The 27,166-nt window shown below is 52.7% G+C and overlaps 2 protein-coding genes across 5 annotated transcripts in view; one reads left to right on the top strand and one right to left on the bottom strand.

The window, feature by feature from the left end:
• The window catches only part of ITFG1 (integrin alpha FG-GAP repeat containing 1), a 48,329-nt gene extending 28,808 nt beyond the window's left edge, over positions 1-19,521 (bottom strand). For both annotated transcript variants that reach the window (XM_070399101.1, XM_070399102.1), the window contains exons 1-6: positions 19,301-19,521; positions 16,616-16,688; positions 15,592-15,737; positions 14,496-14,553; positions 13,115-13,189; positions 5,198-5,292 (exon numbers count right to left, since the gene is read on the bottom strand). In XM_070399101.1, coding sequence (XP_070255202.1) covers positions 5,198-5,292; positions 13,115-13,189; positions 14,496-14,553; positions 15,592-15,737; positions 16,616-16,688; positions 19,301-19,508 — 655 coding nt within the window. In that variant the 5' untranslated portion in view covers positions 19,509-19,521. The remainder of the gene's footprint in view (positions 1-5,197; positions 5,293-13,114; positions 13,190-14,495; positions 14,554-15,591; positions 15,738-16,615; positions 16,689-19,300) is intronic.
• A 247-nt stretch (positions 19,522-19,768) lies between these two features.
• The window catches only part of PHKB (phosphorylase kinase regulatory subunit beta), a 65,466-nt gene continuing 58,068 nt past the window's right edge, over positions 19,769-27,166 (top strand). Inside the window, exons 1-2 of one of the 3 annotated variants that reach the window (XM_070399003.1) lie at positions 19,805-19,887; positions 21,957-22,069. In XM_070399003.1, coding sequence (XP_070255104.1) covers positions 22,015-22,069 — 55 coding nt within the window. In that variant the 5' untranslated portion in view covers positions 19,805-19,887; positions 21,957-22,014. Of the gene's footprint in view, positions 19,888-21,956; positions 22,070-27,166 lie in introns of all 3 variants that reach the window. The other 2 variants (XM_070399002.1, XM_070399001.1) reach the window with 2 other exon arrangements.

The following is a 27,166-nucleotide window of genomic DNA, read 5'->3' as shown; positions in this document are numbered from 1 at the left end:
TTTTTTTAAAAAAATATTTTATTGATTTCAGAGAGGAAGGAAGAGGGAGGGAGAGATAGAAGCATCCATGATGAGAGAGAATCATGGATCGGCTGCCTCCTGCACGTTCCCTACTGGGGATGGAGCCCGCAACCCGGGCCTGTTCCCTGACTGGGAATTGAACCATGACCTACTGGTTCAGGGGTGAATGCACAACCACTGAGCCACACAGGTCGGGCAACAGAATTCTTAATTTTTACCACATGAAGGGCTCCTACGCAGGGGCTGGGGTTGGAGAAGAACCCTGTGCTGCTCACAAGCACAGTGGCGAACCCTGGAAAGCTAATGCAATGGGAGCACTGTATTTAAGTGGCACGATCAGTGGAGGTGACACGGGCAGGGCCTGGGAGCAGAAGCTGCCGTCGCTGATGACTGCTCCGACAGTGAACTGCCGCACACCATGCTCGGGCGGCAGAGCTCCGCGGCCCGTCCGCTCTCAAGGCCGAGGCCGGCTGGCGAGGCAGGATCCGAGTTATTAACACGAAGCCGCCGCCAGCAGCCGGCAGGCAGCCCACCGGCCGGAAGCTCCTGGTTTGCGCGCTGTCCTCCCTGCGAGCTGGTCCGCTTCCTTTCTGGGCACGAGAGGGGCTCCCTGCGGCCCTCTGAGGTTCCTACAGGCCGCTCTGGACACCGGAAGGGGCTCTTTCTGCCGAGTCCAGAGCAGGGCAGCGATCACACTCTTCGCGTGTCAGGAACCCCAGTCCCGGGGAGGGTGCAGGGGGGCACGAGCACTGGGCATCCTGTCCTCGCCCCCGAGGGTGCGGCTGGACTAAAGGCCTCCCCCTTCTTCCGCGCCCTCCACCCTCACTCAGCGTCTCTTGCGCACCTCCACGTGCCTGGCCCCCAGGTCCCGAGAAACAGGAAAGAGGGAACCCTGGCTCTAGGGACTTGCTGCCCTGGAGGCTGAGGGGGAGCCAGGCCACGGGAGGGCTCTGCGGACGGTGACTGTCTGAGGGCCTGAGAGCCAGGGCTCCCTGCCTGGGGGTGGGGCTTCCCGAGGTCTGTGCTGACAGAGCGCAGTGGAAAGTGCGTCGTTTTAGGGCTTATGGCGCTGACATCAGTGAAATGCTGACGCGGCCAACACGGATGTTTTACTGCGTGTGAACCTCCTCATGTACGGAGTAAGTTAGAACCAAATAACCAGAAGGAGACAGATCGGGGCCACGGCTTCATTAAAGTCTACGTTACAACCCAAACCTTCAGAAACCAGCCCGTTCCCATGCCAGCTCAGTGCTGTCCATTCGCGGTAAAGATGGACAGGAATTAACAATCCCTGTTGGGGTTTGTTAGTACCTGGGAAACCCTATATAATAGAAGTAAAACACCCGATTTTTATTATTACACAGTCAGTAGGAGCTCAGAACTTAAGGAAACCAAAGGCTGTTTAAAAATAAAGTCTCTCTTCTAGAGTTCTATTAATAAAAAACATTCATTTCAAAATGCCGTCAAAAACGCCGAGTTTCAAACACTCCCTCCCACTAAGGCCGAAATGCCGTGTTCCTGCGTGTCCATGGTCAGCGGCCACGCGCGGGGCCAGGTGAAAGCCATCTGTCCTGAAACACAGCCTTCTAGTAGCTGCCGCACAGCCTCGGGGCCCGGCTGCCCCAGCGCTGGGTGTGTGAGGAACGTGCACACCCACCTCGCCCTCCCTGCTGCGTCTGGCAGTGGCAGGAACACCCGCGTGTCCTTCCCATTTTCTGACGAATATTGGGGGGAGAGAAGGAGGGAGGTCTGCCTTCGCCTCTGGAGCTACTGGAGCAAACACTTTGCAAAGTCACAGCAAGGGCAGGGTGGCCGCTGGCGCTGAGGAAATGGAAGTCCCCGGCAGGCAGGAGACATGCACAGCGAGTTATTGACAATGACAGCTCACTTTGCTCAGAGCCGCCGCTCACAGCAGGCAGTGCTGCTTCCTTCTCTGAGGAGCCAGGAGCGGGTGGGGGGCGGGGGGGGGGGGGTAGGCGGGAGGGAGACAGAGCACCTGACAGTCATCAGGATGAGAGGGAGACTCCAATTTCAAACCCTGACACTGTGGAAGGAGGAAGACCACGCCCAGGGCCACTGGCAGGAGGAAGAAAAGCCCAGGGCCGGCATGGCAGGAGGGGGCCTGACTGAGGAGGGCTCCCAGCTCGCTCCCAGCTCGTGATTATGATGCGTCCCCCCTGCAGGTGCTGGGTGTCCCGGTGTCTGTGTCTGAGTGGGAGTCAAGCCCAGAGGTTACGTGCATTTGCAAGAGACGCAGCGATGCCCGTGGACAGGAGAGAAGTGGGGGATGGGGGAGGGGGGACTAAAGCATCAGGGTTCCCCACACCATAAAGGTACCCGGCTTGGAATGTCACCAGGGCACAGCTGAGAGGCCGAGGAGAGGGGACAGCAGAGGCCCGGGCAGGGCAGCGAGGAGCCCGGAGCCACGCAGGGGAAGGCCGAGGTCAGCCCCTCGCAGGCGGGTACCAGCGGGACCCGGGGCTGAGAGCTGGGGTGAGGCCCGTCACCGGGTGCGCAGGCTCCGGACGGCAGCCCATCCAGAGGGTGCGGAGGGGCCCCGAGGTCCCCGAGCACAGAATTCACACGACTCCTTTGCGTCGGGTGGTGTGAGTGTGACGGGAGCCTCGTCAACCGTGTTCAGGGTCCGAGCGCTCGGAAGCATGGGCTCTCCAACGCTCCTCGCGCCTCCTCAGCCACAGCCAGGCCCGGGGAGACCCGTCAGAGCAGGCGCACAGTGGTCGGCCCGACTGCAGCTGCTGCTCTGCTGTCCGCAGCATCCACGCGCCCAACACTAACGACAGAGGGACAGGCGACCCTCTCAGTCCTCTCGCCGCATCCCGAGCGTCCCTGTAGATGTGCGGAGGATCGAGGAGAGGGCAGGAAGCAGAGCCGGCAGAGGAAAGGGCTGAATGAATACCAGCATCTAAATACTTCCCGGGAAGCCACTGCCCGATGTGGGGACAGGCGTAAAGCTCAGACGTGGCCCTGACCTCTCTCACCACCTGCACCCGAGGGAGGAAATCGGAACCGCCCGCTGCTGTCGCCCGAGTTTCGACAGCTCTGCGTTCGCGTGGCTCACTTCCGTTAGCTGGGACTCTCTGATGCCGGTCGTTTATAAAAGCCCGAGTATGACCAAGGCAATCTGTTTCTAAGAAGAAAATATGAACTTGATTTGGGCTGCCTCCCCTGTTCCTGTCCCTGAAATAAATGAGACACCGAGCAAGGTCACCGAGGCAATCACGCCCCCAAATAACTCAGCTCCTTCCTGACAGGTAGAGATTTCACCCACTGACGGCGGCCTCCGCTCAGAATGCTAATCTCGAAGGTGCCACTGCTCCTTCCTGTGTGCCCGATGGAGCCCCGGCCCTGGAGAGCGCTGCCCACCAGACCCGTGTCAGTGAGCACATGAGAGGGAGCGCCCTGCACGCCACGTGCAGGTCCTGCAGGCTCCGGCGGGCGAGACGCAGGACGGGAAGGAAGAGCCCTGCATCAGCTCCTAAGCGTCCCCCTCTCCCAGGTCAGGTGTGCAGGCTCCTGACTGGCTGCAGGGTTAACTGGCACCCGCTATTAATAGAGAATAAATGCAGCGAGAATGAGGGAAGGGTAAGGGGAGCGACACCTTTAAGTGAATTTTCACAGAGGCCCACGTTTTACTTTCCTTCTTTAAGAAAAACTCGCTGAGACACCTCAGTAGACACTTTCCGTCAGACCAGGTCCTGCCCCCACGGGCCAGCAGCTCTGCGGGGCTCGCTCCGCCTCTCACAGAGCAGGCCCTTCTCAGCGCACCTGCTGCTGCGGCGAGGCTCGGCCTCAGTGAGGGAAGCGTTTCAGCTCCCACGGCACCCACGTTTTCACCCGCTGGCGAGTCAGCGGCCTTTCCTGACGTTTTCAAGGGCTGAGGCCACGTGCAGGAGCAGCCTCGTGAGCCCTGAGGTGAGGCGGGCAGGCTATGCTTTCTTCTGAGAGTTTTACAGTTTTAGCTCTTATATTTATACATCTTTTTTTTAAATACAAGAAAAAATGATTAAATATTTTTTCCTAGACTGTAGTAATGGTTATCTTGTATGAATATTAATTTCAAAGTTTGAGCCATGCAGAAGAATTTAGACTCTACCTCAAACCATATAACAAAAATTAACTCAAAATGGATCCAAGAGCCTCAGGTGCACCTGCCTTTTTTTTTTTTTAATATATTTTATTGATTTTTTACAGAGAGGAAGGGAGAGGGACAGAGAGTTAGAAACATCGATGAGAGAGACACATCGATCAGCCACCTCCTGCACATCCCCTACTGGGGATGTGCCCACAATCAAGATACATGCCCTTGACCGGAATCGAACCTGGGAACTTTCAGTCCACAGGCCGACGCTCTATCCACTGAGCAAAACCGGTCATGGCAGGTGCACCTGCTTTCAGCGCACGTGCTCTCAGTGTCAGAAAGCACAGTGACGACCAGATGCAATGCTTTCTGGGCTGTCGGGGAGCGCGGGTGAGGAAGGTTAAGCGCAGGTACAGTAACAGGTGCTAGCAGTTATGAAACAGGCGAGGGGGATGCTGCCGCCAGACGTGCTCAGGAATAAACACGTGTGAGGGTCAGAGAAGGTGCAGGCTGCTCACAAGCAGCAGCCCCGTCCCTCTGTCTCCCCGGAGCCCCGTCCTTGTCGAGAACCGAGGGGAACAGCAGAAACACTGCGGCTGGAGCTCACAGGCCGCTCCATCTTCCCGATAACGATCAGCTATTATTTACGACAGAATTTGAATCGGTTCAAACCGAATGCATTTAGAAGGGATTTGTAAGATAGCCTTATGAGATCTTAGGGGTGGAAATGGTTTAATTTGTATTTTTTAGAAAAATGGACAGAATTCTTAAAAAAAAAAAAAAGTCTCCATTATTGTCTACATCTGCTCAGATAAAGTCCCCACAGCCACAGACCTAAGCTTTGCAGGTGACCCTGAGACGCTCCGTGTGGGAAAGCTACATGTCGATGCGGCCCGCAAACAACAGTACCTGCTCATCGCAGCCCTGCTCCCCCCACGCAGCCATGTCACCGACCTCCTCACATTCGTTAAGCATTTAAACATCCGATTAGAAAGTGCTTGCTAGGAACATAGGAAATACGGCCTCACAACGCTCTGGCCGTTCAAAAGAGGGCGTTTACGCGGACGTGCAGCTCACCTGCTGTGAAATCTCCAGTCAGGTCGATGAATGCGTGAGAATGTGGAATTCGCATTTTACTTTTAGTGGTCAATGCAGGGTGCCAGGATAAATTCCTAAAAGCAACACAAAGATTTTCTTAAGTCAAACATCAAATGAGCATTGTTTTAAAACAAACAAACAAACAAAGAATCGGTGCATGCAGACATGTAAAAATTTTTATTTCCTTTATTTAGCTGTTTCACATAACCCAAGCTTTCCCATCTTACATTCTCGCTAGCAATGTAGGAGGGTTCCAATATCTCCATTTCTTTGTCAACACTTATTACTGTCCATTTGTTTTATTATAACTATCCTGTACTCACTGGCCATTTGTATATCTTCTTTGGAGAAGTGTCTATTCAAAGCCGTTGCCTGTTTGAAAATTGGGTTATTTACTGCTTTATGTTTGAGTTGTAAGAGTTTTTTATAAAGACTGAATACTAGATCTTCATCCAATGTATGACTTGCCAATGTCTAGTTTTTCTTTTTTGCTTGTCCTTTTGGTGTCATATATAAGAATTCATTTCCAAATCCAAGGTCATGAAGTTTTACTGCTATGCTTTCTTCTGAGAGTTTTACAGTTTTAGCTCTTATATTTATACATCTTTTTTTTAAATACAAGAAAAAATGATTAAATATTTTTTCCTAGACTGTAGTAATGGTTATCTTGTATGAATATTAATTTCAAAGTTTGAGCCATGCAGAAGAATTTAGACTCTACCTCAAACCATATAACAAAAATTAACTCAAAATGGATCCAAGAGCTAAAACTAGAAAACTCTTAAAAAAACAGCGATAAATCTTCATGACCTTAGATTTGGAAATGGATTCTTAGGCATGACACGAAAATAACAGGCAATAAAAGAAAAAATAGATGAACGGGATTAATCAAAATTAAAAACTTTTGTACATCATAAGACATCTCATCTCTGATAAGGCTCTGGTACCCAGACTACATCAACAACTCTTACAGCTCAACATCAGAAAGACGAACAACCTAATTTAAAAACGGCCCCGGCCTAGCCATTTCTCCTAAGACATACAAATGGCTGCCCAGCCAACAAAAGACGCTTAACATCACGCGTCAGTGAGGAAACGCACATCAAAACCGGCGAGCAACCACTCCCGGGCCGGGGATGGCACCATCAAAAGCCAGGCGTATGACGTGGCGCAGCGCCTGTGGGAAACAGGTCGGCATCCCTCAAAGCTCAGACACAGACTCACACAGGGCCCTGCCTTTCCACACGAGGCATCTACCCGCAGAACTGAGGGGTGAGCATGCTTACGTGAAAGCACCCCCCAGTTCATCGGCAGGCATTCCCGTCCGCAAGGCCCCACCCAAATCAGCCTCCTGCAAAAGGCCTTGCTCTCCTCCGGCCTCTCCCTAGAACACGTTCTCCACTAACAGCGCTGTGGTTTGCGTTGCAGCCACTGGAGGGACCTTCTCTTTGAGGGGTGAGCCCCTCCAGGCACCCCGACCCCTAGCTTTATGCCTGCGACGCCTCACCAGGACCTGCCCAGATGCTGGCGCCCCGAGTCAGAGGCTTCAGTAGCACCTCCCTCTCTGCTTCTAGTTAGAATCTGCTCCCCCCCATTATGTCCAGCCCCTTATGGAGGTACAGACACGTCATCTCTGAAGAGCAATTTAAGGCTCATTAAGTCCAACTTAATTGCCCACACAGGATCCAACTGGCTGTGCAGCAAACAAGGTTTGCTTGTGAGTTCAGGTTTGATGTGTTTGGAGCGGGGAGAGGAACAATTGCTAATCTGTGCTTGGCAGTTGGAGCCTGGGAGAGAATACGCATTCATCTGGAGGGGTTTTTCTGCAGAGTAACTTCTTCCCAATGACCTCCGTATACACTCTTTTTAACACATATCGGGCCTCGGCTGTAAGCTGAACATGGCAGGAAAAACAAAACCCAGCACTATCCGTACACCCTGATTTTATTATTTTAACCAAAACCCCATGATATAAGGCTATGATGAATTTTATAAATTGAGAAACTGTATTTAGCATTTGTTGTAAGGTAATTCAATGCCAGGCATTCATGCTGTGTTCTTTCAGACTATACACGGTTAGAAATGCTTAAAATAACTTCAGCTAAGTTCAATTGAATACTGGCTGGTTCACTTCTTTTCAAGATAGGCCATGCATTCATCGGTCCTTTAAACGCTAAGCGTTCAGGTATTTTTAATTACTAACAAAATAATCAGACTCAGGCTAGAGGTTCTATGACAAGTTTAACCCAAAGTCATTTCAGAAGCGCTTCCTGGTGTTTCCAACAAATTTGTAATTATAGGCCAAACTGAGTTAAAAACAGGCTTTTATGAAGTTGAGCTTAATGAGGTTAATCATGGGTCTGTGATTAATTACTATCAGCACAGTTATTGATCTCATTGCCTATAGAATTTTCTACAGGTTTGCTTTAAAGTAAGCTACAACTAGAATTTTGGAAAACTTCAAATAACCGGTGATATTTTTCCTAGGAACTATTTGACAAAAATGTGCATTTCAAATGAAGAATTGAGAATAGTGATAAAGCAAGAGTAATAAAGAGGGGATGGGCCGTATCTAGTAGAAAGATGTTTTATCTGAGCCTTACGATGTTTTACAAGTTTTGAATTCACTGCTAAAACTTAAGTAAAAAGTCAGGTTTCACCTAAAAACCTGGATTTCCAGCTCCGCTGGGAACATCAGCAGGCCTGACAACCCCTGGCGAGCGCCCGCAGGCAGCGGCGCCATCCCTTCGCTTCCTCCTGGGCCCCTCAGGCGTCTGAGCTGGAAACTCCTCACGAACATTAACTGTGATCTTGCTCCCTGAACATTCCACATGAATCCTGCAGGTCATCGCAGTGTTAACGTGGACATGCGCTGCCTGTCCTCCGCTGTGTCACATGGACACCTCTCACAGGTGGTTACCTGACACTCACGTGTATGCAGGGCCCATGCACCACGCTGCTGTGTACCACGGCGTGCTGCATGTTCATGGTTGAGAATGGAATACAGATACAGCTGTTTATCAGAATCAAATGGTTTAAAATTTTATAGTTCAAAATAGAATTCATTTTTCCTTCTACCTTCAATGCGGCTCTTTGTACTCAGTTTTTCAATAATAAGAGCAGACACTGTAGTTTTCAAGCAACTGTGCTCACATAAGCTATAGTCTCATCCGTGCTCAACTCCATTGGAAGGCCAAGGTCGCAAGTACAAGCTATTCTGATTACAAAGGAAGAAACAGCAGCGATGAAAGTGGGCAGTTCTGAGCCAGGTTGAGTGTATTGGTTGACATTTCTTGACCTCTGTAGAAAATTCCAATTATGAGCTTTTCCCCCCACGGGAAGCATACTCATGTCAAGGTGTTCTGATTTGTGGGCCTCATCACCCTTAATCTCAAAGAACAGCATTTATCAAAGAATCCATTTAAATGTAATTAATGTCAACCGCAGCTTTTGGTTGCCTATGGTAACTGCTCTTTGAAGTGACTGCTAGTCCACCCACTTTCCTCCATCAGCCTGTGCCGAATTATCACTGTTCAGGGGAGCCCAGTGAGGGCACTGACGAGGCGATGGCTCTGGCATAAAGATGGGTCTAGTTGAGACTCTAGCTCAGCCGTGGGCAAACTACGGCCCGCGGGCCGGATCCGGCCCGTTTGAAATGAATAAAACTAAAAAAAAAAAAAAAAAAAAAAAAAGACCGTACCCTTTTATGTAATGATGTTTACTTTGAATTTATATTAGTTCACACAAACACTCCATCCATGCTTTTGTTCTGGCCCTCTGGTCCAGTTTAAGAACCCATTGTGGCCCTCGAGTCAAAAAGTTTACCCACCCCTGCTCTAGCATGCTTCTCCAAGTTGCCTCGTTCTTTTTTTTTTTTTTTAAATATCCTCACCTGAGGATATTTTTCATTGATTTTAAGAGAGAGCTGGGAGGGTGGAGAGAGAGAGAGAGAGGAACATTGATGTGAAAGAGGCACATCAGATGGTTGCCTCCCACACATACTGACCAGGACTGGGGTTTGAGCCTGCAACCGAGGTACGTGCCCTTGACCAGAATCGAACCCGAGACCCTTCAGTCCAGGGGCTGATGCTCTATCCACTAAGCCACACCCGCCATGGCAGCCTGGTTCTTTAGCCCACCGGCCCTCACACATTTCTGCTCAGACAGGCTCTAAAAGAATTTTGAAAATCTGTGTGCCCTTGACCACAGATTTAAATTCATTTCTAAGAAATGTAACCTAAATATTTTCATCAGCCTAGATAGCTGCAAAATAGGAAATCTTCAAATCTATTAGAATTGTTGAGATTTTAAAATAAAACAATTACTCTTAAAAATGCATCCAGTGGAATATAACTACCATGCTGAGTTGCTACGGGGACCGCCATCCACACACAAACATGACACGCTCCTCTTTAACGCAACCGTTCCCTCTATCCTTGACGCTGAGTCTCCATCCCACTTCCTTACAGAACTTCACCATGATGGAAAAGTTTCTATATCTGAAATCTTCTTAGCGATCACTCGATCCTATGTCTCTGAAGAAATGCAGGTCTACAAGTTGGTATGTCAATTAAAATTGGTATCTAAGTGGTTTTGTTTATGTATCCAAGTGTTTAAAAAAACCCTCTGAGGTTATTTTAACTACGGGTACAATTGATAAGAACACATTATACAGCTTGATCACGTACTAAGCCAAAGGTGAAACTGTACGGGAAACGGGTATTTGTAGGAGCCGAGTGGAGCTTTATCATGGATTGGCTCCTGTGTCCCATGGCACCGCTAGAGCGAGACAGGATCAGCAGTCTACACCCACTCTTCGCCCTCACAGACTAGGTGCTAAGAAATCCTGTTCATATGTCCTATTAAAATCTCCCTGGGAATATAATACTAAGAAATTATTCTTATTTTGTTAGGTCTGATATACTGTAATTATGTATTTTTTAAAGCTATATACTCAAACGTGAATAGATCACTGTGGAGAGCAGCTACAGTGTTTGGACAGGTTCAAGCCTCGGACTGAGAAGAGGGCACAGTCCTCTCGTGACCACGTGCAAGTCCCAGCTTGGAGGGCAGAGCCCTCCCAGCACAATTATAGCCAACAGCTGTAGTTGTGAGCTTGAACCTGGGGTCCGAACACGTGGCCCCACGTGCCTGTGTGATAGAGTTCAGGTGCATGTAATTGAGTGGGACTGAAATCCACAAGAAAGTTGTAAACATCTTGATCACGCCCTCACTTTGCCTCGTGGCATCTGCTATAAAATAAAGACACGGCCTGTGGGGGCTGGCGCTGTCTCTCTCCATCCGAGAGGGCAGCGTCCCACCGAGACCCAGCTTTCATCCTCTTGTCTGTCTCTTCTAATCCTTTCACCATCCGCTCTCAGGGTCACTGAACCAGGCTGAGCTGGTGGCACATAAGGCCCCTGGGGCTGAGTGTGCCATGGCCGTGCCGCTCGCCACAGATTACACACGTCTGGGGAGGGAGCTAGAAGTGAATGAGCTAAGACTGGTCAGGTGTTGATGACGGCAGCTGGATGACCGGTGCGTTATGCACAAATTCATGGCTCTGTCCCCCCCCCTCCCCCCATACGTTTCAGGTTTTCCATATTAAAAGCAAAAAGGGAGCTGCAGAGCTGCTGGCGTAGCTGCGGGTTCAGTGTAGGGAAACGTCTGCCGTATAATCCAATCCGCAGAGCCAGGCCTCACTGTCTCACCAGCCTCCAAAAGAAAGTTATTTCTGTCTGAAGGAGTCTGACCTCATTTCTCCAGTTCACATAAATGTGCGAATATGCATCTCAAGGAATATCATAAAAACTGCCGAGCCAAGGACAGACGACAGAGTGTAGGGCAGACTACCCAAAGCAGCCAATGTTAAAATGACACCAGCAGGAGGGATTGACAATTATTAAGTTTTTTTTAATCCTCACCTGAGGATACCCCCTCCCCTGACTCACTTCTAGAGGGAGTGGAAGGGAGGTAGGAGGGGGAGAGAAAGAGAGAGAAACAGGACTGGTTGCCTCCCCCACACCCCCCGACTAGGGCGGGGATCAAACCTGCCACCGAAGTACGTGCCCTTGACAGGGAACAGACCCGCAGCCCTTTGGCCTGTGGACCCTGCTCTGACCATTCAGTGAACCAGCCAGGGCCAGAACCAGTTCTAAAAGCCACAGTTTTTCATGAATCATCAGAGAAGCAAAAGCTAATACAGAATTGACAAGGAAATAAGCTATGCCACTGTCACATGGTATTCTAGGTAGGTCTCCTGTAGACCCAGGAGAAAGTCCACGAAGATACTAGACAGGTTCCTGCAGTCCCAGCCCCAGGCAAACTCGCAGGCCTCGCCGTGGCAGGAGTGGCCCGTGCAGCCCCCACCCCCCACCCACCACAGCTCCTGGCCACCAAGGCAGGTCCCACAACCCCACACACGAGGCTCCTGGCCACCAAGGCAGGTCCCACAACCCCACACACACGAGGCTCCTGGCCACCAAGGCAGGTCCCACAACCCCACACACGAGGCTCCTGGCCCTGAAGGCAGGTCCCACAACCCCACACACACGAGGCTCCTGGCCACCAAGGCAGGTCCCACAACCCCACACACACGAGGCTCCTGGCCACCAAGGCAGGTCCCACAACCCCACACACACGTGGCTGCTGGCAAAGCCAAAGCAGGACCTCCCTCCACTGGCCTGTTAACCAGGGTTCTCTTCCAGGCGCTTTTCAAAGCTTGGGGGGTAAACAAGTCTCTGGTTCAGCATTCACAGCAAGTCAAAGGTCACTATGAACAGCAGCAAGACACCCACGTTCTTTACTGCAAACCTTTGGAAACAGTGACAGGAAGTGTGAGAACTTCTCTTCATCACCTTGAATTTTAACAACTGACTCATCTGTATGCCTGTGAATCACATCTCAAAACCTAACCACAAAAATATACGACTTTTCCAAAGCACAGAAGGAGCCACCATTGATTTCCAAGCCCCTGGGCAGATGATGGGTCCAGGGAAGTGTCTGTCTGGGAAGGCAAGGGTAAACACTGTACTCTGTCCTCAGGAACGAAAATGTACAAAATCCCTCTGAGCGGTTTTGTTATCAGATACAAAAGCAAGTAGCCAAGTTGAACAGGTAGTGAAAAGTGCCTTGTCATGAATTCTGTGCTAGGACAGCTCTATTTTAAGCCTAGAGGAATGTAATGAAGATCTTAGAACTGGCCCGGCCGGCGTGGCTCAGAGGTTGAGCATTGACCTGTGAGCCAGGAGGTCATGGTTTGATTCCCGGTCAGGGCACAGGCCCAAGTTGCGGGCTTGATCCCCACTGTGGGGCGTGCAGGAGGCAGCTGATCCATGAATCTCATCATTGATGTTTCTATCTCTGTCCCTCTCCCTTCCTCTCTGAAATCAATAAAAATATATTTTAAAAAACGATCTTAGAATTGCAAGGCTCTGGATGGTTTCTCCTGAGAACAGCTGCTGGGACGGGAAGAGTCCTTGCACACCACTGGTCAAGGAGAGAGTGTACACGGAAGGGCCCCAGGGCGAGGGAGGGATGTTGACTCTGACAGCAGTCATTGCTCACTGAACAAATACAAGGAAAAGGAAGGCAGTGCATCCCTGAGCCTGGGCGCTGAGGCGGAGAATCAGGCTCCATCCAATGACCCAGCCTCCACATGGCCCCGGGGCCTGGGTCTCCAGTGTCCAGAGGGCGGGGAGATGCGGCTGCTCTCCACAGAGCGCACTTGCAGCCCCAACCGACGGCCCGGGAGGGCTCACGCGGACCAGACGCCCTTTCCGCGTCTTTCCCACCAAGGGTTTCCAGTGGCTAATGCAATCGGCTCACACAGACACAGTCCCCGTAGGGCTAACCCCTACACCGAATTACACGGTAATAAGCATGTCGTTTACTCACCCTCCTAACAGAATCTGTGGCTGGCTGGCTTCATGCGTGACGCCAAACACATCAGGAATTAAATCACCATTGAAGCTGAAAAGAAAACACGAGGCAGCGATGTTATCCAATTCTCCACCGTGGCTTTAGAAGGAAAAGGACCCCCGGGAGGGGTGGGAGACATCACGATGCTCACAGCATCTGCTGTGGTCCAGGAAGGTCGGCAGAAGGGCCAGGGTCACCTCCAGGTAAAGGGTTTAGCTGTGGTCACCAGACGCTCCGGCCCTCCTGCCGTGGCCACGAGGAGAGCACGTGTCTCAGGGTCCGGCTGCACACAGGGGTGCGGGGTGAGCAGGATGAAACCTGTGCTCTAGACCCTGGGGCTGCCGCCACCTCTGCCTGACCGCGTCCATCCCCGAGGGACACGGAGGCGCCACTTACTGCAGAACCTGACCCAACCTGTTCAGTCCATGGACTTAGGAGAAATAACCGGCTGGTATCCAAGTCCAAAGGGGCCGCTGCATGTTGTGGTAACAATGAAAACATGCAGCAATGGAAGAAACCATTGCCGTAAGGAGATCAGTCCATGGGTTTACAGAGCTCTGAGGGCCACTGACCTATTGATATTATGACTGTGACTTTGATAACTAGGAAAGGACAGAGTGGCCATGTGCTGCTTGTCCCCCAAGTGATCTCCACCGCATTCCCGAAAACCCTGAAATCCGTATTAATTTTATCCCTGTATGAGTCTGCATTGAGGAAATAAGTGAGAACATTAAGGAAGAGCTGTAAAAAAGGACAAAAGTTTCTCCTAAATATAAAAACCCGTGTAAAACGCAGGAGGAAACCCTGTACTCTGGATATCCACCCATGAAGTAACAGTTTTACCCCAAAGCAGTTCTCTTAATTCTCTGATTAATGACATGGCTGGAATTATCATGGATCCGTAACAGACACAATCAAAACTACTGAAACAGAAAGAAAACACAAATTCCCTCTTCTTTCAAAAATAGCGAATTTCATTTTCCTCTCTCCTCCATCATGGCAAATAAACACATCACTGAGAGCCCGGGCCCTATCGGCTTTCAAGGGAGAATGAATTTAGTGTCAATACTACTTAGCAAAGTAGTTTTAAAAAAACATATATTTTTATTGATTTCAGAGAAGGAGAGGGAGAGAGAATTATGGATCGGCTGCTTCCTGCATGCCCCCTACTGGGGATCGAGCCCACAACCCAGGCATGTTCCCTGACAGGGAATCGAACCGTGACCTCCTGGTTCATAGGTCGATGCTCAACTGCTGAGCCACACTGGCCGGGCAGCAAAGTAGTTTTTCATGTGAAAAATTTTATTTTATGTTTGTAAGTTTAAAACGACTCAAAGGGAAGCAAACGCATACTTACTCCATAATCAAAGGTTCATCTTGAAAAGTCCTGTTGAGCATGGTCATGTTATTAGGATCTGTAAAGAAAGCAAACACATAAATACAGGCCCTTTGGATTACCTTTTATATCCTCCCGTAGGAAAAAGATAGTCTTTCAATTATTTTCAAGACTCATCTCTAACGAATTTCAACTGTTACCATTACGGACACACTATAAACAGAACTCAAACCGACAGCCAGCTTGTAAAGACAAACCACTGGGCGAGTTCACGCCACAGTGACGACCGGCCTGACACCAACTTCCACTTGCGCTTCCCTCGACCCACCACACGGGCCTCCTCCTCCAGGTCCGTGCTGACGGGCTGAGTCTGAAGCAGGAGAGTCCCGTCTACATCCCCATGTGACAGAAAACACGACTGCGCCCCTCCGGGAACAAAGCTGTCCGCTTTGCTACGAGGAACTGGCTTCAGATAGGACTGGAGGTCTGGAGGGGACATGGTCTGACTCTCAACCCTGCTCCGCCCTGGCAGTGCCTCCCTGGCAGTGCCTCCCGGGGGCCCCTCTCAGCCAGCCTGGCACCGAGACTCCGAGGTAAGCATGAGGCTTGCCCACTGGGTGCACTGGGAGTTCCAGAAGGCAAGCGTGCGGGGACTCTGTGGCCTGCACGTCTTCTCGGGCGTGATCACTGAACTGTGAGTCCCCAGAGGCAGGTGCAGGGCACCCAGTTTGCGGGGAGAATCACAGCGGCGGCACAGGGGCATCCTGGCAGGTGCTGTGCAATGGCCACTTTCTGATGGTGAAGAGGCCGTCGCTTCCTTGCAGGCTTTGGGGACTGTTCCAGAAAGTTCAGTCTACGGTGTGCTCTTCAGCCATCAAAACCCTCTAATAAATCTCTCTTAAGCTATCCAGACTGAATTGTTTTCTGGAACTGACCTCAGAACAGGTCGAGGTTGAGAATGAAAAATCAGAAAATGGACTTTTTTTTTTACACAATTATTGACACTCAAGAACTGCAATTTAAAAAAAAAATCTGACTTCAGAACAAAATGTTTGCTACATGAGAATCCCCTTTCCTTTCCAATGGTAAATAGTAAAAACTCCTAAGACAAATTCACCTAATGTTTGATTTTTCCCCCAGAAGATGACAGCGCTTAATCCACCGTCGACATGATTTTTGGGGAGATACGTCAGCAGGACGTCCATCTGCGAGTCTCCGTCGTAATCCCCCGGCACCACACCCGTGATCAGCGCGCTGTGATTCCTGCGAGAGAAAAGGACACCGTACAGCTGTCCCACAGCGGACACTTCCAATGCAAAAGCTACCATTTCCCAGAACCAGTTCATCTCATTCTCTCCTCAGTATCTTATCACCCCTCACAGACGCAGGCCCCTTTGGTCTACAGAAGAATTCAGGATGAATGCAGAGTGGTTTTAAGAAACAAGACCATGCCCAGCCCGTGTGGCTCAGGGGTTGAGCATCGAGGCAAGAACCAAGAGGCCACTGATTCGATTCCCAGTCAGGGCCCAGGCCCAGGTTTCGGGCTCGATCCCCTGTGTGGGGTGTGCAGGAGGCAGCCGGTCCATGATTCTCTCCTATCATTGATGTTCCTCTCTCTCTTTCTCTCTCTCTCTCTCTCTCCCCCGCTCCTTCCTTCTCTGAAATTAATATATATCAAAAAAAAGAAAGAAAGAGAAAATGAGAACAGAGGTCACTGATCTTCAGTGCAAAGGATTCCTTCCCCCCACCTCCCACCTCTCCCTCCCCCCCCCCCTCCCCCTCCCAAACAAGGTTGACCTGATAAGCCTGTGAGTGAGCTGCTCCCGGGACACTCAGGGGGAGGGACAGGCAATCCCAACACATTCAGGAAAGCAGATTAGAGAGCAAGGTAGTGACAGGTGACTGCAGGAACAGACCTGGACTCACCAACTTTTATCTATTTTCTAAGTAAATCATTTGTAACCTTTGCTACATTCATTATTTTTCCAAACAAATGACTTCCGACTCATACCTCCTAATCAGTGGTTCTGTGTCAACGCCACAGTTGGGTGCCATTGAATTCAACGACAATCCAACCAACTGCTGGCTATCCCTTATGACACTGATGCCCGTTTCACAGAAACAAATACATTTGTACTTACTTCAAGGAAACCTTCACTCTGGGTTTAAAATAGGGTGCGCTCTGGTCTGCCAGAAAGACGATTAGATCATTTCCTAAAAGAAGCGAACACAGGGTGTTAGAATAAGGTTCCCTGGTCAGACTTCCAATCAGTGTTTACAGGAACTTTCCGGGCACTTTTCTCAACAACAAAACTTTTGTTTGGCTCCAGTTCACCTGCCCTTTCGAGGTTAGTCCCCGAGCTGATGGGACGGAGACCCCTAGCGGTACATCACTGACCCAAGGCCCAAAGGAGGATGGACATGGGAAACGTAGCCGGGAAGGACTTCTGCCAGAAGTCGGACCGGTCACCTTAAATAACGTGCCTCGTAACTACTATACACACACACACACACACACACACAGTGGGGCCTTGACTTACGAGTTTAACTCAAATTACTCTATCAACTCAATGCAAAAAATCGGCCGAGAGACAGCTCGTATCTCAAAAAACTCGTTAGTCGGGACACTCGTAAGTCAAGGCCCCACTGTATGTATATATGTGTATATATATGTATGTATATATGTGTATATATATATACACACACATATATATATATAATCTCACGTTCAAATGCTGTTAAATCGTGTTGTTTACCCATTTCTTCAGAAAAAAAAATCACTTCTACCGTCGTGGTAAACAACTCGCTTCCCTACTTATAATGGTCTGGCCCTCTAGCAACTTCAGCGCGAAATTATAATTTGCCTACAAATGTCAGGTGGTCATAATAATCTGGCCACTCAGTGTATATGTCAGCCCTGTCTCCCCCAAACCTAACAACGGGACCCCTCATTAAGGCTGCTGAGCCCATCGCACGTGTCACAGGAAGGACACGGGACTCCCGCAGCGGGGCTCTAATAAGAACACGGCTACGTACTGAAGCAGAACAAGCCAAGTCCTCCCAGACTTGTGGCTCCCACGGACCCTTCTCCAGGTGGAGGCAACCGTGGAACTCAATGAGCATCCACTGAACGGACGTTACAGAACCAGACCTGAGCCGCCTTGAACGTCATAAGACGAGACTGTGCCCAGTTTGGGTGGAGTAGCTACAGGTGTGGGAGTAGCACCCTTTCTGCAACATGTGGGGCCCTACACAGGCAGGGAAAGTATCCGGGTCGGCAGGAGGTCCCGGGCCTGGCAAGGGCCCTAAGAAATCTGGGCCGGGGTCCCGTCCGTCAGGCTCGGTATAAGCCCTTCGCTCCTGTCTTCCTGGCCTTGACCTTAAACAGTACCTGGTTCTGTGGGTCCTCGAGAATGCCCCGGCCCCGTAAGGCCCACGGCCAGCCTCGAGATTTACAAAAAGGTTTGCCCAGGGATGGTGAGCGCAAGGAACTCCCAAGAACCCCGGGTTGGCAAAGAAAGCAGTGATATGGAAGACTAGGAGAGTGACCCCAGCAAGGATGGGGCAGCCGCACACAGCAGGCCCGATGGCTCCGGAGGGGGGCGTGGAGAGCGGCGACAGCAGCGGTTCTCAACCTGTGGGTCGCGACCCCTTTGGCGGTCGAACGACCCTTTCACAGGGGTCGCCTAAGACCATCCTGCATATCAGATATTTACATGACGATTCTTAACAGTAACAACATTACAGTTATGAAGTAGCAACGAAAATAATTTTATGGTTGGGTCACAACATGAGGAACTGTATTTAAAGGGCTAGAGAAGGTTGAGAACCACAGGGCTACAGCGTTTGGACAGGTTCAAGCCTCGGACTAACTAACGCGAGGGCACCACCGATCTGATCCTCTCGTGGCTTTGCCACGTGCAAGTCCCAGCACAATGGTAGCCAAAGGCTATGGCTGTGAGCTTGACCTTATGGTCCGAACCTGTGGGCCCACGTGGCTGAGTGATATGGGCTGCGGGAGGTGCGGCAAGTAAACAAAGCTTGACCAGGTGCATGTCATTGAGCAGATTCCAAACCCGGGAGAACATGGTAAACATCTTGACCACGCCCTGGCGGAATCTGGCTATAAAATACAGACTCGGTTGCAGGCCCTGGCGCCATCTCTCCAATCAGAGGGCAGCGTCCCACCCAGCCCCGGCTTTATCCTCTTGTCTAACCCTTCACCCGCCCCCCCCCCCCCCAGGCTCACCCCTGGCCGAGCTGGCCCCGCACAGGGCGGTGAACTGGCAGGTGGACACCCTCCCACTCCTCCCGCCCCCCACCCCGCTTCCATGCAAAATGCTCCTGAGAGTTGTGGAGTTTAGGGGCTGGGAGGGCCCAGTAGCTCCCGAGAAAGGGTGGGGGGGGGGGGGCGGGCGAATGAGGTCCACTGGGAAGAGATGTCAGGATGCATCTGCCCGGTTCCCAGGGGAGGAAGCGGGAGGGAGAGAAGCAGGAAGGGACGGGGCCGCGGGAGGAGCGCAGGTGCAGCGTCCTGGGGACCAGGAAGGACTCGGAAGGCAGGGGATCCCACGGGGGGAGGAGGGTGCGTGGGCCTCTCGGGGGGGAAAATGGGGTGTTTGCAGGGCCGTGGGTTAGATCACACTGAGGGGGACCCCGCCAGGACCTGGGGGAGGGAGATGGGGGGACGGGCAAGGTGTCAGGGGAGCTGGCGGTGAAGGGAGAGTCCGGGTTGGGGGAGAGGACCCGGGCGATGCAGGGGGCCAGCCCTCGGGCAAGGGGCGAGGGGGACCCCGGGAGGACGCGGGGCGCGGCCGAGCACTGACTTTCTCGCAGCACGAAGAGGTCCGTCTGCTTGTCGGAGTTGAGGTCTCCGAAGGCCGCCACGGCGCCCCAGGCCTCGGCCCCGAAGAGCTCGGCCGTGACGTTGTGCAGCGCCCCCGCCGGGGCCGGCCCGATCCCCAGCCGCGCGAGCGCACCGAGCAGCGGCGCCAGCAGCGCCCAGAGCCCCGGCAGCCGGCCCGCCGCCGCCATGGCCGCCCTCGGCCCCGCCCGCCCGCCGCCGCTGCCGCGCTTGACGGCAGCCGTAAAGCACCGCGCCGCCGCCCCGGCCGAAGCGCTCGGCCGCCCGCCCGGACCCGCCGCCGGCCCCTGCCCGTCACCCTCGCCCCGAGGCCGGCCTTCCGACGGTCGCGAGGCCGGGGCGCTGAGCGGGGCGCCGCCCGCGCGCTCACTTCCGGCCGGCGTCCTCGCGACAGTGTCGCGCGCGGGGGCGGGGCCTGCCGGCGAGTTGACAGGCGGCCCGGGGGTGGCGGCCCAGACGGCGGCCCCGGCGCGATGGCGGGGGTGGCGGGGCTGATGGCTGAAGTGAGCCGGACGGTCCTGGAGCAGAGAGCCCGGGCCAAGCGCTCAGGTTTGCGGGCCGGGGCGCCCCCTCCCCGGGGCGCCTGGGGCGGGGGGCGGCGGGGTCCCAGCGCGAAGCTGTGCCCGCCTGGGGCCCCTCAGACAGCAGTCGGCGGCCCGGCCTTCCGCCCGAGGTCTCCCCCCTGGAAATGAGGGGGTGCTCTAACATCACCCCGTATATGCCCCCCACAAGTAGGCGGTGACACCGACTTCGCTCCAGGCTCCCTCCTTAGAAACCACGTTCCTGCGAAGGGGAGTCCTTATGGGGGGTGGGGGGGAGGTCCCTCCCCGAGGCCGGGTGGCTGCACCCCCTCTCCCCCCGCCACGTGACTAGAATCCGCTAGCCGCCTCCTCTCATCTCTGCTTCCCGCCTTATCTCATACCTGCCGGCTGCCTTATCTCATATCCATTTTGCGTTCCTCCCCGAATCCTCAGCCCCAGCCTGTTACCTTCGCGGCAAAAATGTTGGGGGACAGGGCCCAGGCCACGAAGGGGGTTCCGGGGAGCACAGTTCGGGCTCGAAAGGAAGCCGGTGCCTTCCCCAGGCGAGGGGCCCCAGGGGTGCTCCCACCCGAGGCCGAGGCGGCAGCCCCAAAAGTTCAAGTGTCCCGAGCTGACTCCTTCAAATTGCACCGTCAGCGCCCGCCGCTGGCACCTGTGGCTGCGGCTCCCGGGGAGCCAGGGTGAGCCGCCCGGAGGGGAGAGGGAGCCTGTGAGCAGGACTGAGCCCCCCCCCCCCCCGCCCCCCCTTTGGTAGGACCCGTGTTACTATAGGTCAGAGGTGGGAGATGCTCATGTCCGCGTTGCTAATGGCCGAGCAAAGGCAGACGAACTCTGCAGCTTGCATTGGTGCATTGATGTTAGGAACTCTTCCCTGGCTCATGTTACCGTTATGCCGAGTTCGTGCCGCGTATGAAGTTCTCATCGTCTCTAGTGCGTTCTGCCTCTTTTTTTTTAAAGAAATGATCTGATTTCATAAATCCCACACAGAAGAGGTGTGCCCAGCCTTCGTTGCTAATTTCATTGTGTTTTTTTTTTAAAGTCTCACCAAAAGCTCCATACTTACTAGGACGAGACCAAGACGACCCAGGGAGTAGGAGAGGAGGTCTCGGAAGGCCATTTGAGCCCAGACAGTACCTGGGAAGAGTCACCTGTGCTCTCGTTTCACGCTTTTTCTTAAAGTCTTTGGGGCGGAGTCAGCGTATGCAGTTGGCCACAGCGTAGGGATCCGGGTTCTGAAGAGTGTTGTTGGGTGGATGCTATCTGGCCACAGAGAGCAACCGAGGGTTTTTTTTTTTTGCAGGGAGCTGAGCTCTGCCCTCAACATGTTTTAAAAGCATTTCTCTTTTCCTTTAATAAGCATGGAGGGTTTATTTCCGTCTCCTCTTTATTTCCTCTGAAGTGCATGTCGTAACAGTAAGCCCTGAAGACCTACCTTCTCCTTCTTAGCTGAGAGAAGAACCCCAATTTTATCTAACGCTGTTGAATGCAGCCACTTCCGTTCCGTTTCATGTGCACGGCAGCTCGGCGCCTGGTCCGCATGTCGCCTGCACTCTTGCTTGCTCCGAGGTAGTGGAAGAGACACCATTCGAGGTCCTCGCTCCCAGATCATTGGGGTTTCAGCATCTTCTGCTAACTCCAAAGTAGCATGAGACTCTGAGGCTGCTTGAGTGCATCATTGACGTCCCGTGTCATTAAGAACAACCCGCCCGCTTTTTGCTTGCTGCTGCTTTTAGAAGAATATAGGAACGGAGCTTGGTCTGAACCTTGGACTGACCTGGCTCCGATGGAGGGGCCGCTGCGGAGTTCCGAGCATGGTTACATAGCCGCCCTGTCACCCGCTGCCCCTGGGAGGTGCCCCAGGAGGTGATGCGTGATAAGTGGGTATTCCGTATTCCTGCCTAACCCACACGGGCCACCGGAACTTAACCAGAGCAAAGCAAAATTCCAGATCATAAAAGGAAGATGATCATGAACCTTGATTGGTGGCCTGCGTTGCACACGGCATCACGTGTTAATACCTGCTCACACTGCTTTCAATGAACCTAACCTTGATTGCTTCTAACCTCCACTAAACAGTTGTGAACGCTGCTGTAGTTTAGCCGGTGGCGCTTATGGTCAGAGGCAACCATTTGACATGGCCAGCCCACCCGACGCGGTCGCCTCGTCTCCCCGAGCCTTCTTAAGGTCTGGTAAGTGTGGAGGCCCCCCTCCCCCCGGGGGGGTCGGTTTTACTTACCTTTGTTTCTGAAGTTTGCTGTCGCCAGAGGATAGCGTTTGGATTGCGTGCCCTCTGGCGGGCCCGGGCCTGCACACCGTGGTCCCGCTCCGGTTGGCGCGGCTGCTGTGTGCGCCGTAGGTTGAATGTGGCCCGGCCTGGGGTGGTCGCGCGGCGTGAGAAGTGACGGTGGAGCTGCAGTTGTCAAACGGTTACATGAAAAGCTTCGTAGATGGTTTTTGGCGTCTTGCGTCATGGAAGTAACCTTGCAGAGTTGGGAATTTTCGGTCAGCCTCCCGATTATTTTCTCGTCAGCAGCTCGCTGTGCAGTAGGTGTTTTTACACATTTTCAGAGCCGGGAAGGGAAGCTCACTTGGTGAAGAGATGAAGCAGCTCATCCAGGTCCCGAGACTTAGGGTTCAAAGCCGCGGGATGTGCTTGGTAGACGGGCTGGGGGAGATGTGGGCACAGTGGCTCGTAGGTGGCCGTATTGGTAAGACCCTTCGCCTGCTGGGCGGAGGCTGTGGAGCTGCTCCTCCCAGGGGCCCAGGTGTTGAAACAGGTCGGAGGAGGTCCATGCATCCAGGAAGGACCAGCTACGGGTTCCCGTTTGGAACCCGGGCCTTGGGATGTGGCCAGTTAAGTGGCCTTGGCTCGGAAGTGGAGGCTGGAGTCCTCAGGCTTTTCCTGTAGGTGGGCGCCACCTTGGCCACTCAGGAGAAGCCTGTGGCAAGAGGCTGCTTTTTCCCTGAGGTGCCTTAAGCAGAGTGTCCAAGCCTCGCCGGCTGGTGTGGCCCAGGGGTTGAGCGTCGGCCTATAAACCAGGAGGTCACGGGTCAGTTCCCCGTTGGGGCATAGGCCTGGGTTTCGGGCTTGATTTCCAGTGTAGGGTGTGCAGGAGGCAGTGATCCATGATTCTCTCTCATCATTGATGTTTCTATCTCTCTCCCTCTCCCTTCCTCTCCGAAATAAACTATATATAAAAAGAATGTCTAATCCTCAGGACCCACTAACAGGTGAGTGTGAGATGAGCCAGCCAAAAAGTGGCAGTGAAAACGTTCTGTTTTCTCCATAACCATTTATTTCCATTTATATTTCAAATCCTGTTTTGGCACGATGGAGGAGAAAAATCTTGGAAAAATATAAGAAATAGCTCAGGAAAGACTCATTCCAGGGAGATAAAAAAGCTTCTACATTAAAGAATGAAAACAATTCTTGTCTTCAGTGGTCATCAGCTATGGCATCAGCATACGCAACATTGCCAGTGTTCGACTTTTGATTTAGTCTCTGAACTGAGAGAACAAGGGGATATATATATACATATCTTTGGACTGTGTTTTCTTTCGTTTAAGCACCAGGCTGTTCCCCACTTTGGCAGTCCCGGTAGGAGCCCGGGCGTTTGCAGGGTCTGGCAGTTATGGGGAAATCGAATGCTAACGGTGAGATAGGCTTTCCTGCGCCGGCAGTCCTGCACATTTCAACACCTCCGAGCGGCTTTGACATTGCACAGCGTTTGAAGGCACACACAGGAGGCGTTCCCAGCACCGCGTCGTTACACTGAAATAGAATGCGGCCAGAAGCAAAATAGAAAAAGACCCGCGTCACTGCCGTTAGCCATTTTATAGACGATTCCTTATACTTGACTTGCGATGTGTATACTTTTTGGAGGTGCCTCTACCCCAAGCGTAGTGGTGACTGTGAAGAAATACTGAAACGTTCATCTGTTAAAATGTGGATACACAGGGGGGTTTGCACGTACAGGTTATGGGCTCATGTGGAAACTCCGAGTTTCTGTTGGAAATGATTGTTTCCCCGAGGTAGTTCCTTGGAGGTCGTCATTGTAGGCGCGTGTTTTATGGAGTCATTTATCGGTCATTTCGGAGCTCGGGTCCACAGCTGAGCTTTTCCTGGCCCAGATGAAAGCCCGTCTCTCGCTTTTGGAAAATCCCTTTCCAACGTACCTAGGTCGTTTCATGTATTTTAATCCTCTTTATCCCTCCTGGAATGGCCTGGGCTTTTGTCCGTTTCTGCTCTTTCTTGAATGTAGTGTGTGTCCTGCATTTCTGTGTGGTGCTTGTGCTGTGCTTGGACTGCTATGTGTCAGTCTGCGCTGTGGCCGAGTATAACTCCTCTTGTTCAACCGCTTAAACCCAAAGAGAGATCTGAATGTCCAGCTTCCCTCCCTCCCTCCCTCCCTCCCTCTCTCCCTTCCTTTCTTACTTTCTTCTTGTATTAAATTTTAAAACTTTTCCCATTACAGTTGATAGACGATGTTATATTAGTTCCAGGTGCACAGTGTTGTGATGAGACTTTACATCTTTGAGACTTGGTTTCCTTGTCTGTAAAAGTAAAGATAATAATACCCCCCGAAGCTATTGTGGCGAGGATTAAATAAGATGCTATGTATGTGAAACACTTGCTATTAAGGAGCTGGCCAGTACATTTTAAATATGTTCTTAAAACACGTGCCTTGTTCAGTATTGCTGGGGTGCATTCAAAAGTGGGAACTACCCACACCAAACACGAGTGCCTATTTCTGTCCCTCGTTCTGGTGTCTGCCCTCTGAGCAGCCGTTTGACTGAGGAAACGTGTCACGCTGAGGTGCAGGTGGCTCAGAAGGCAGCGTGTAGTGACTGGCCTATTCCTCCCTTGCTGACCACCAGGCATCAGCTCTCCGTCTCCTGCAGGGATGGGGGGGCGGGGGGACTTGGTCGAAGGCCTCTCTGGAAGGGGCGTTTGAGCTGAAGGAGGAAACGGGAGTCACAAGAGCCCTTAGGGTCGGGGCTCCAGAGAGATCGCTGGGGTGGAGCGAGCGGCACAGGGAGGAGCTCCGGGAGGGCCAAGGACAGGGCTGACCGTGTGGTGCTGCGGGTGGGTCACGGGGCTGCACGTGGAAACCTGGGCACCGAGGGGAGAGCCTGGGGGTCCCTGCTCGGGCTGCAGACGGGAGGCGGGCCTGCCCCCCTGGGCGCCGTCTCAGGCTGCACACTTCCGAGTCCCGTTATTTCACAGGGACTTAGGGTCCTCTCTGCTGCTGCGTGTGGTGTTAGGCTGGGCATTGGCAGAGTATTCATCATTTCCGTTGGTTTTCTCTCCTCTTCGATGGGAATTTTTTCTGTTCAAATTGAGGCCCTTTTGAATATGGCTCGTCTAAGCGAGCTGATTTCAGACCTTTACGTCATGTTTGTATTGGACATCTTTAAAGTGTCTGCCGGTAACGGGCGTTTCTGTTAAATGTCTTTAAAAGAGAGGTATTCAAAACCAGAGCCGTTTCCTTCGTGTACGTATTTCCGAGGGGAATCATCTTTGCTTTGTGGGCTCTTCCTGTGAGTTGTTATCTGCTGTTTCTATCAGTTCAGAGATCCTTGTTCACATGGAAATACACCGCGACGCTCAGCTAATTTGTTATACCCACTTAATCCTGATTCTCAATAGGCTTGTAGCTCCGATAATGATCATTTGTTCAATAACCACCAGGATGAAAAATCCTGGCAGGACGCAAAGTCAATTATTACCATTTAAAGGAATAAAAACCATCTGAGGATTAGATGCGATCCTTGGATTCTCTCCTGCTGCGTCACACGGGACAGTATTGGCGTTTGTACCCAAGACCTGCACCGCACGTCAGCCTTTCCTCCGCCCTGTTTATTCTACCTTTTCAATACTTCCTGGAGAGTCCTCCTCTCTGCCACCCTGCTGTCACTGTCTTTAAAAAAACACATTTTTGTTGATTTTGAGAGAGAGGGAGGGAGAGGGGGAGAGAGAGAACCATCGATCAGCTGCCTCCTGCACCCGCCTGACTGGGGAGTGAGCCCACAACCTGGGCACGTGGCCTGACCAGGAATCAAACTGTCGACCTCTCGGTACCTGGGACAGCGCTCAAGCGCTGAGCCACGCCGGCTGGCGAGGCTGCTCTCCCTCTTAATTCGAGGCCCGAGGGTGCCTGCTGTAACCCACAGAGGACCCCGGGCCCCGGCTGACCTCTTCCCGGCCGCCCGTCACGTGGCGCCTTTCCCTCCACCTCCCAGCGCCTCTCCATCATCTAAAGGGTGGAGGCCAGACCTGGGCCGCGCTGTCCAGCCTCCCCCGCACGTGCTCTGTGCGGTGCTGCTGCCTGCGAGCCGCTCCCAGATGCCGCCCTGTGCCCTGGCTCCTGCACCCTGATCCCGGGGCCTCTGTGTTCAAGGCCTCTCTCTGAGTGCGGGTGCATGCCCCCCATCTTCTTTCCTGCTCCAGCATCTCTCACGCCACATTTTTCCCAGGAGCCCGTCCCTGCAGCCCAGCTTCCACTGAATCGCTCCACTGGCTCCCCGCGCTTCCTGCAGCTCCGTTTAGCTCCCACGCTGCATCGCTGTTAGATACGCACAGATCCGTTCCCTTCTGGGCGACGAACCTCTTCAGATCCGAGACGGACTGGGTTGTAGCTCTGAACCAGTAGCCCCAGATACGGGGCCTGGTGCTGGGGACTTCAGGTTGAATGAACTAATGAGTCACGCCAGGAAGAATCAGTGCAGTCTGGGTACCGAGGGAACTTTCCAGAACTCCGTGTTGCCTAATCATTTCACCTTTTTATTGGGCAGAGGGTCGTGTGGGCCCCACGTGTGAAGTGATGTAGCCGAGGTGGTAGCCCAGGCCTGTTTCCAAAGCCCGTGTTCTTCCCAAAGCCTCCTGGGTGTCTGACGCTCTCCCCGTCCAGGAGGTCTCTGCACGCTGGGGCTGAGGGCGGGGCAGGAGAGCAGGCTTCGGACCCGGGGTTAATCTCACTCACCGGGAAGTGAAGGTCGGCTTGGAAACGGGTTGACCTGGTTCCTTACACGCTGGGTCAGTTAATGGCTCCATCGTGGGCGGGTCTTCACAGAGGGCAGTGGGTCGCACAGGACCTCCGCAGCCTCGGAGGGGTGGCCAGTGTGGGTGTGCGTGGGCCCTGGCCCGCCTGGCCCGCCGTCTGCACGCGGCTGCGTGTGGATGAGAAGGACTAGGTCCCATTCGTTCCCTACAAAGTCCGCGCTGGAGACTGTGCACGAGTCTCTTTAGTCTTTTCTGGTTATGAGTGTTTTTATTCCTACAGTCG

This window comes from Myotis yumanensis, unplaced genomic scaffold, assembly GCF_028538775.1.
Source record: "Myotis yumanensis isolate MYYU_CA2020_CCGP unplaced genomic scaffold, mMyoYum1.0.hap1 SCAF_18, whole genome shotgun sequence".
Taxonomy (NCBI): Eukaryota; Metazoa; Chordata; class Mammalia; order Chiroptera; family Vespertilionidae; genus Myotis; species Myotis yumanensis.
Note: the sequence above shows the minus strand (reverse complement) of the source record. Positions and strands in the feature narration are given on the sequence as shown.